Source organism: Meriones unguiculatus, chromosome 1 (genome assembly GCF_030254825.1).
Source record: "Meriones unguiculatus strain TT.TT164.6M chromosome 1, Bangor_MerUng_6.1, whole genome shotgun sequence".
Classification (NCBI taxonomy): Eukaryota; Metazoa; Chordata; class Mammalia; order Rodentia; family Muridae; genus Meriones; species Meriones unguiculatus.
The window spans coordinates 91,663,504-91,673,630 of NC_083349.1; the positions used below are offsets into that span (position 1 = coordinate 91,663,504).

The window sequence follows — 10,127 nt, forward strand, 5'->3', positions numbered from 1 at the left end:
AATGAGTCATCTTCCCGCCAGCTCCGCAGAGCCTGCGTTTGACAGCTGCTCCCCAGGAGAGGTTGTGAGGCAGCAGCTACCCGGAGGCAAGAGTAGTTAACCGGCTTTTAATAACTCATTTTGTTGAATGATTTCTGGAGAGGAGAGAACAGTTTAATCCCAGAGATGAAGCGCAGAGTGGGGGTTGACCGCAGCCCCAGCAGGAAAGCTGTGCCAGGGCACAGAGCTCCAGGGAACAGCTCTGCCCACAGCTTACCAGAACCTTTCTCCTATTGAAAAGCACTGACCTGGGCTGGAGAGACGGCTCAGAGGTTAAGAGCACTGGCTGCTCTTCCAGAGGTCCTGAGTTCAATTCCCCGAAACCACATGATGGCTCATGACCATCCATAAGGAGTTGTGGTGCCTTCTGGCATGCAGGTGTACATGCAGACACAATAGTGTATACATAATAAATAAATCTTTAAAAAGAAAAAAAAGCAAAGCACTGACCTAGCTAGCGGCTTGGCGGTACATGCAGAAGGCCCTGGATTCTATCTTCATCACCAAGAGAGAAAAGGCATTGGTCTGCTTCAGGGGGTTCAATTCTATTTCCCCAGCTTCCTTGTCCCCTCAGCCTCCCTGTCCCTCAGCTTCCTGCCATTAAAGAAAATTACCTCAGAGGCTCCAAAAGACAAGCCAGGCAGACAGAATGAGGGGAGGGGGTGCTTTTGCCATGTGGCTGGCTGTTTCCTGCCTCTGGATCCAGAGTCACTGAGCTTTCAGTAAGATGGACACTCACCCATGTACCCACAAAGCCAAAAGCTCCAACCACAAGCAGCAATGAACACAGAGCAGAAGGCCTCAGACTCAGCTTTCCCACCAACAGCCCCATCTGTCATCTATCTACCTATCATCTATCTTCTATCTTTCTATCTACCCACTTATCATCTATTATTTACCCACCTAACATCTATCTGCCTGTTTTTATATCTATTTATCATATATACCTATCATCTATCTACCTATCATCTATCTATTTATATAAGTATATATGTATCATCTATCTATCTATCTATCTATCTATCTATCTATCTATCTATGTACCTACCTTCCTACCTCTCTGGATTGACAAAGCTGGTGTTTATGCTTACCTCTAGATGGACCTCCTACCCAGCAGAGAGCCCAAGACTGGAGCTGAGCTCAGAGGTGAATCTAAGTAAGGTCCAGTGAAGGGAAAAGACAAGACCATGATGGAGCCAGGCTGATCCTGTTCCTGTTCCTAGATTCCTACATAGTGTTTTAAACTCCACTTTTCTCACGTATTGGCCCTGAAGCCCTTCAGCTGTGATGTAGGGGCCATGTCTGGCCCAGGGTGTTTCTCATGAAGCTAGTGCTCTCACATCACCCCCTAGGCCCCATGGAAACCCATGCCCTCCTCCTGTCCTCATGGCTACAGTGAGAGAGTGGCACGCGTGTCTTAGAGGGAAAAGCAGAGGGGAGGGGTAAGCAGTACTTTGTCCCTGTCATCTCGCTTGTAGACGGAGCCCCTCAACAGTCCATGGAAGGAGGCCAAGCCTTGGGCACGGCGACGTCCTGACTTTCTTCTGAGGCTTCTAGACTTCTGTTCCTAGAAAGCAGAGCTGGGTCGCATTCATTCATGCAAAGCGATGAGGTGGATAGAAGCCTCTGCTGGCATTCTTTTTTCCCCACAGACTCACGACGCACTCCAACACAGCCGCAGTCAGGCACCAGAAGCCTGAACCCCACACGTTCCCCAGACCCTAGCAATGGCATGCCTTTCTCAGTCCTGGAGTTTGGCTCCTACGCTTCCAGTCTTCGAAACTGAGCACAAACATGCCCTCCACCCCCCCCCCCCCGGGCTTTCCCACTCACCCAGCAGGGGACTTGAGGAGGCGTCCATTGGGTGCACCTGGCAGCTGGGACTGTCTGCAGGCTCCCCAGGTGATGCTGCTATGTGACTAGATCCAAACACTGCCACCATAGACAAAGCTCCTTTATTTCTTCGAAACTCTTGCATGTATGTCTCTCTTCCCTTGTCTTACCACAAGTTCTTCTAGGTACAAACATCACTTGTGCCATGATCCTGGGCACGTTAATAGCTTCAGTACTGTTATCTGTCGGGTGGGTCCCATCTATGAGTCTCACAAACGAGTATGATGTTGATTTCCACCCCAGTCCGTCCAATCTGAGGCACTCTTCATTAGGGATACACTCAACTGTGTATCATGAGGGATTTAAAATGCTGCGAAAGAAACGATGGCATTGCTCCTCCATGGAGCATGGCTGAGAACCTCTTTTCCTCTCTCTTTTTTTAAAATTTATTTTTATTTCCTGCATGTTGCTGTTTTGCCTGCATGTATGTCTGTGTGAGGGTGTCAGGTCTCCTGGAACTAGAGTTACAGATAGGTGTGAGCTGCCATGTGGGAGCTGGGAATTGAACCTAGGTCCTCTGGAAGAGCAGCCAGTATTAATCGCTGAGCCATCTCTCCAGGCCCCCACTACCACCACACACTTCTTATAGAATCAGGCTGTGTTCCATCTCCATGCAACTTCCCCCCACCTCAGAGCCCACCCCACACCTCCTTCTCTTCTACATCCAAGAAAGCCTCAGCAGAGCCCAGCCTTTCATGAGTCTTAGAATCCTTGAATATTAAGTTAAATTTGAATTTAGCCAGTTCAAAAGTTTCAGGGTAAGGTGGTGCATGCCTGTAATTTCAGTACTTGTAATCCTAGTTTTGAGGCAGGGAGGTTGCAGAAAGTCCGAGGCCAGTCTGGGTCACAGAACAAGATTTTCTCAAAACAGTGTCAAATGAGATGCTAGGACAGGTGGGTTTCCATTGCCAAAATTAGCAACTAAAAAACTTCAGACCCGAAATTTCAATTCTAGTTCACATAGGGAACTGTCTTTTAGTAAAAATATGCCCACAGTGGAAATCCTGTCTACAGCTGGACAGAGTCCAGCTAAGAAATCCTCCATATATCTACTGACATTTATCATAATGACTATGGCAGATTCATATGGAGATATTTGTTAAAGTACAGATCACTGGGCACCAAGTAAACCCCCTCGAATGGGTCATGTCCTGGAATCTGCACTACAGTCATCCAGCCCAGCTGCTTGTAGCACTCGGATTGTTGAACCATCCTGAAGAAATTCTCAGTGGCATTTTCAGTCTCGAGAGAATTCCAGATTTCCCTGTACCTTATACCCCTCTTCCCAGAGTCAACAGTGCACACCTCCTGGCAGAGGGTCCGACAGGGTAATGAGCCACCTCTCCCATGGCCCAGGCCAGGGTGGAAAGGTCACAGGCCCCAGGGCAGCCCCTGAGCGCCTCTGCTTCCATGTTAATTCCCTTCACAGAGTAGCTGGATGGGAAGAGAGTGTCAGTGTCCAGGGTCCTGCAGAGGGTGTATGCTGCCCATTATCAGTGTGCTCTGTCTCAGTCCCAGGTTCCTTAAGCCAAACTCCAGAGGTTCTCTCAGCAGGGCCATTTGTGAAGGGTAATGAGCCTCACCCGTTTTTGTGGGAGTGACATAATAAAGCCTTGAGTGCCTGCTCTTTGCTGACTGGGATGGCAGATCAATTGTGGCATAAACGACACAGCAGGCTTGGTGTGGCCCTGGGGACAGGCTGCACCTCTGCAGGTTGTGATGGGTAGGGGGAGGTCTCCATTTGGTGGGGATTGCCTTATCCCTGACTGTGGCTTCTAAGTCCTTCTCCAGACTCAGCCTGGATGCCCAGGAGCTGCCTGGGTTTGAGGGAGCTGCTATCTACTGAGGAAAGCAATGTCTAGCCAGCTCCTCAGCCTTCCCCGGTGTCCTGAGCCCTGAATGTTAATAAGACAATAAAAGAGACACTCAGTGGCTGTCCATTGATTCGCCAGAGAGCCTCCAGAGCTGTTGTCACCTATGGATAGCTAGCCGCATACCAGTGTCATTCCACAGGTACTGGCATTGTCCTTCCAAGGGGTTGTGCTGAGTACAGTCTGAGTGAAGGCTACAAGAAGCCTCCAGCACAGGTTCTAGCCCTGCTCTGTGTAGGGACAATAAGAGCCAGCTATGTACAAATAAGTTGGTATTAAAGGCCACTTATCTGGTATTGGTCATCTTGCTGAGGCCCCTGGAAGATTGAGCTATCCAAGAAGCCAGATTCATACCCTAAACCCAAGTGGAAGCCAGGAATCCAGACATGGGGAGCAGGGGTGTTAGGGTCCCCACACACACACTGGAGGGTGGAGGAGAAAGGCCACATGGATGGGCCTGTGGTGACTCCATGGAGAGCCGAGTACCCTGCCTGTGGCCAACCAGACTTTCACCCAGAAGCAACAGACATCTCATGTGCTGTGCTCAAGCCCTGGGTCAGCTGTTTTCTAAGTGACCAGCTTGTCTTATCTGTGCTATGGGAAGGCAAGTCCACTTTGGTGGCAATACTAGAGGAAGAACAGTGGTGCCTCCCCACGTCCAGGTCCAGGTGGTGGCTATGGTTCGGCACAGCCACAAAGGACTCTTAGCAACAAGATTCATGACACGTAAAGAAACTCTTCTTAACGCCGTCTCTCCTCCCGAATGTGGGGCCTGGCCACTGCTTTGCTGTAACCTGTGATTTCTTCTCTGGAGTGGGTCCTGCCTCTCTACAGGTTGTAGAGACAATGTGAGCAGATACACACTGGGCCGGCTCAGTGTGCAGAGCAAGGGCTGTGGAATTGGTTTGTTGAGCAGAAGTGGAGAGCAGCTTCTTTCTATTGTTGTCTTTAAGGGCTTCCTTCTGCATCCCTTAACATCATCTTCCATAAACACCAGAGTTTCCAAGTAGCTTTCTCTTTGGTTTGGCTTTTGGTGCTCATTTTGAGATTGAGAGGCATTCTCAGATACTAAGTCCAACCTTATAGTTCACTTCCTGTCAACGTTTAGCTGGCTTCTCCCTCTCTGGCCTGACCAGGGGCCCAGGAGTGTGAGTGCGGGGGAGGGCACGGTTGTGCTGGAACTTTTTCTTATGTCACTGGGCCCTTAATAGCCTCTTTTAGCTGTTGCTGGTGAGAGTGCACTGCCCACTCTAAGAACAGGCATGCCCTTTTTTAGAGCCTTGGGTTCAATTCCTAGTACCCACCAACCAGCCAATACTCATGGTCAAAGAACAAAACAGCATGAGAGAGGGACCAGGAAACAGCCTTGCAAGGACGTGCCTCCATTGGCCTAAAGACCCCCCATTAAGGCACCTACCAGGAGTGCCTAGGGATCAAGCCTTCAGCACATGGGCATTTGGGGGCCATTCAAGATCCAAACCAGCCAGCTGTGGTGGTGAATGTTCATAGGATGTAGAAGCAGGAGAATTAGCTCAAAATCATTCTTGAATGCACACCAAATTTGAGACTAGCTGTGTTAAATGGTAAATTGCTCCCTAGCCTTGAGAAGATCCAAACAGTAAGCTAGGCACAGTGGCATGCACCACCCCCAGGGAAACCGAGGCAAAAGGCAGCCTTGGAGAGTGTCTAAAATATCCAATCTATAGCACCTTTGAGATAACTGCTCTCATCCCCGCCTTCTTCCTTTCCTGCCTGTGCAAGTTCCCACCCAGACAGCTGGCCCGTATAGCCTCAGACTCTGAGGACACTGTCTGGCTGTCCTGGAATTCCCTACATTCTACTCCAACATCCGTGCAGGTGCATGAGAGCCCTGGAAGCCTCAGGCAACACCCAGCTAAGAGGAGATGCTTTGTTTGCCATCTGAAGTCCAAGGTTCTTTTGACAGCCCCTGCCCCTGCCTATAACCTTAAGTGGCCTGGGGGTCAGTGGAAGGAGCTTGCCCACAATGACTCTAATGCCACAAATCCATCTCCCTTCAATATCCAGGCTAGTTTCTACCCTTTCAGATACCTGGGGATACAAAGGGGATGGAGGTGAGGGAGCCCTCGCTGTGAAACCTGTTTTACCTATTTAGTAAACCTAGCATGGATAAGTCCCGCCTGATGTTTAATCACACACCTGTAATCCCATCACTCTAGGGATAGAATAAGGGGTCCAGAGCTCCAGGCCTTCGTTACATAGTAAATCTGAAGCCATCCTGGACTACATGAGACCCTGTTACGAAGAATCACACCACCCCTAAAGAAGAAGAAGAAGAAGAAGAAGAAGAAGAAGAAGAGGAGGAGGAGGAGGAGGAGGAGGAGGAGGAGGAGGAGGAGGAGGAAGAAGAAGAAGAGGAAAAAGGCACTGCATGCCACAGGTTGTTTGAGACTTGAGCTGAAAAGCTGAAAGAACAGGAAAATCCAATTCAGCATCCTCTTCTTGAGAAGGCTAAGCAGCAATCTTCCAGGCTGAGGATCGTCCATCTCTTTAGGAATTAAGCACAGGAATCCCTCCACTAGAGGTTTGGTTTCCCTGCCAGAGCAGAAGCATGTTTTGTGACAAGTGGAGGTGGCAGTCTGTCTCCCTGCAAGCAGCAGGCCAGGCTCTCACTGCCCCACCCCCCTCACTAACACAACGTGCGGGACAGGTCAGAATTTGGCTTTTGGATGGGCATGGAGCTCAGTGGTAGAGCGCTGGCCCAGGCTGGCCTCAGGATGGCTGCAATCTCCAATCATGACGAAATAAAAGAAAACAACAACAAAAAACATCCCCTTGTTTTTCTCTGAAACTCTAATAAAACAGTGTTCAAGCTTAAATAGTAAGTTATAACAAAAGAAGACTAAAATTTCTTCCAGTTGTAACACTCTAAAGATCAAGATTTCTTTTTCCTTATCACGTAAGTGTGAGAAAACACATAAAACATACAGTTTAACATGTCCACCACAGCTAGCATTTGGGTGACATTTTGAGGACCCCTATATGTAAATTCCAAGACAGCCCCAGCTCTTACGATTTAATCAGCAAAATAGGCTGAAAAGATTGTACCATATTATTGAACTACTCCGGCTATTTTCTTTTATGTCCAGCTTTTGTTCAACACTCTTTTTTGTGATATTCATAATAGTGCCATGGCTTATGTTTTTTTTCCCCAGTGTATGAGGTTTCTTTGTAATGAGATGATTTCCTTCCCATGATCTAGTCATGTTGCTACACTGGCTTATCAGCCTAGGACTTTAAACTGTATGAGTGTGGGGGGGGAAGGGTAAAGGGGGCGAGTGCAGGTGCCGGAGGCTTTGAATGCCCCTGGAGCTGGTGTTGCAGCTGGTGTAGGTGCTCAGATAAAGTCTGCTACAAGAGCAGTGTGCTCCTAACAGCTGGGCCATCTCTCCAGCCCCCAATCCAGGACTTCCTAAGTTCACTTTACTGACTTTGTTTTCCAGACAGGGTCTCCTATATCCTAGGCTGGCTTCCAGCTTACTATATAGCCAAAGATGACCTTGAACTCCTAATCCTCCTGCCTCCGCTTCCTAACTGCTGGGATTACAAACATCCATCAGCATGCTGCAATCTACCTCCACATACAGCAACACACATAGAGTTGATTTCTTTATGAGCCCAGGAACTTGAGTTTGGCTTTGGAGTATTGTAACCCCCCCCTTCACATTCCTGGGCAAACTACTAACGTTTTGTCTGTTTTGTTACTGTTACTCGTTTTTTTTCATTCTTTCGTGGAAAATTTGGAATGCAGCGAATTAAACCACCTTTCTTGGTGAGTGATAGCATATGATTTTTCCCCTGAACTTGAGTCAGTAAGCTTAAGATGAACAGGTAAGTTGGGCATTTCCTCCAGGAAATCAAGAAAACGATTAGCATCCAAGCTTAAGGAATTTGCCCTGCAAGTGTTAGGCCTATTTAAGAGACCATAAGCCAAATAGGACAAAGCATGCTTAAGTTCTTCCCGGAGCTGGGCCTGCCTCGCAGCACACAGGTTGCTCCTTTCTGTTGGGTATGAAGGGAGTGGTATGCCTCTGAGCGGCTCCTATAGGCATGGAAATGTCTCATGGTGCACACTCTCTCTCTTTCGGTGTGTGTGTCTGTCTCTTTGTCTCTCTGTCTCCCTCTGTTTCTCTCCTCCTCCCCAGCCCTCTAATGCGCACAGTGGTGGGCCACCAGGCCTTCTGTGGGAATCCATTAACAAACCCGTTAAAACCAGGCTTTCAACAAATGGGTAGGTAACCTTTTAATTACAAGGGTTCAAAGCAGTAAGCGGCTGTCTGGGCGTAGGGCAGGCTTTCCAGGACAAAACTCCAGCCGCACACCAGCACCGCAGGATCCGCCCAGATCAAGCCATTTCCCTTGGGCATGATGTGAGCAAAGGTGACTGATGGCGGTCCTACAGGGACAGAGATCTGAAACCCAGCGGCAGATGTCCAGATTTGCACTCAAAAGGATGAGGAGGGGTACTGGTCCCCAAAATGATCCTTTCTGTGAGCTTTGCAAGTGAACCAGTGCTACCCGGTCATTCTAACTGGTCCCAGAGTACGCAATCCCAATTGCAAAATGTTCTCCCGGAAGCCTAGCCCAACAAGCCCATCTGCCCGGGAGTCCATAGAAAATTCCGGTAGGCTCACACGTGTCATTTGTCGGTTTGGGGGTAGCTCAGTGGTTTGCCTCTGTGCACCTGTTGCTGCTTGGTGCGCGATTGGACCCATCATAGGGCCTACCTACCCTACCCATGTTTAAATATCCCCAAGGCAAGGGGCTTCTCCAACTTGTTGGGGTTCGCTGTGATCAGGCGTCAGCAAGCGAGGGAACCATCTAAGCACTGTCCCGCCCCCAACTGACTTAGCATGTGCCTGCCTCAGGGCCACTCCAGAGAAACCGCCTGCCCCCCCGCTGACCCTGGCTGTCCTCTCCCCAGGTTTCGGCATGACCACCCCAGCCACGGTGGGCGGGAAGGCCTTCCTCATCGCCTACGGACTGTTCGGCTGCGCGGGGACTATCCTGTTCTTCAACCTCTTTCTGGAGCGCATCATCTCGCTGCTGGCCTTCATCATGCGCGCCTGCCGGGAGCGCCAGCTGCGCCGCAGCGGCCTGCTGCCCGCCTCCTTCCGCCGCGGCTCGGCGCTGTCGGAGGCGGACAGCCTGGCGGGCTGGAAGCCCTCGGTGTACCACGTGCTGCTCATCCTGGGCCTGTTCGCAGTGCTGCTGGCCTGCTGCGCCTCGGCCATGTACACCAGCGTGGAGGGCTGGGACTACATGGACTCGCTCTACTTCTGCTTCGTCACCTTCAGCACCATCGGCTTCGGGGACCTGGTGAGCAGCCAGCACGCCGCCTACCGGAACCAGGGGCTCTACCGCCTGGGCAACTTCCTCTTTATCCTGCTCGGCGTGTGCTGCATCTACTCGCTCTTCAACGTCATCTCCATCCTCATCAAGCAGGTGCTCAACTGGATGCTGCGCAAGCTGAGCTGCCGCTGCTGCACGCGCTGCTGCCCGGCGCCCGGCGCGCCCCTGGCACGGCGCAACGCCATCACCCCGGGCTCCCGGCTGCGCCGTCGCCTGGCCGCGCTGGGCGCCGACCCCGCCACCCGCGACAGCGACGCCGAGGGCCGCCGTCTGTCGGGCGAGCTCATCTCCATGCGCGACCTCACGGCGTCCAACAAGGTGTCGCTGGCGCTGCTGCAGAAGCAGCTGTCCGAGACGGCCAACGGCTACCCGCGCGGCGTGTGCGTCAACACGCGCCAGAACGGCTTCTCGGGCGGCGTGGGCGCCCTGGGCATCATGAACAACCGGCTGGCAGAGACCAGCGCCTCCAGGTAGAGCGGCCTACCGCCCCCAGCGCCGCGGACCCGGCCCGGGCTGCGCGCCGCCGGGCGGCTTTGCTTCACTGCTCTCCGAGACGGCGCTTTCTTAATCTGTATCCAATAAAAACGAAACCAAAAAAAAACAAAACAAAACAAAACAACCACAGAAACAAACATGTTTTCTAAAGAAATGCTATTTGGCCAGGCCTGGCGTTGTCAAAGGCAAGTGTTAGATGAGACTGTAATTTTTTTTTTTGAGTCCCTTCTTGGAGAATCGTGGTCTGCAATAGAATCCCCCCGCCCTCCCCCCAGAAAGAAAAAGTGGCACCCCAAATTCCCCGTCCGCGCCAGCGCATACTGCAGCAAGGAGAGTGCATTCTTGGGCTTTGCAGACAGGCACTAAACCCTTCCCCATGCACATAAGCAGCTGGCAACCCTGAAGCATATGGTGCCGCCTTTCATGGCTCTGAATTAC

At 51.0% G+C, this 10,127-nt stretch overlaps 1 protein-coding gene across 1 annotated transcript in view; it reads left to right on the forward strand.

Moving 5' to 3' along the window:
* Kcnk12 (potassium two pore domain channel subfamily K member 12) overlaps positions 1-9,820 on the forward strand; it is a 39,434-nt gene extending 29,614 nt beyond the window's left edge. The window contains exon 2 of the mRNA XM_021644498.2: positions 8,767-9,820. Within this exon, the coding sequence (XP_021500173.1) occupies positions 8,767-9,668 (902 nt within the window). The 3' untranslated portion in view covers positions 9,669-9,820. The remainder of the gene's footprint in view (positions 1-8,766) is intronic.
* The last annotated feature ends 307 nt before the right edge of the window (positions 9,821-10,127 follow it).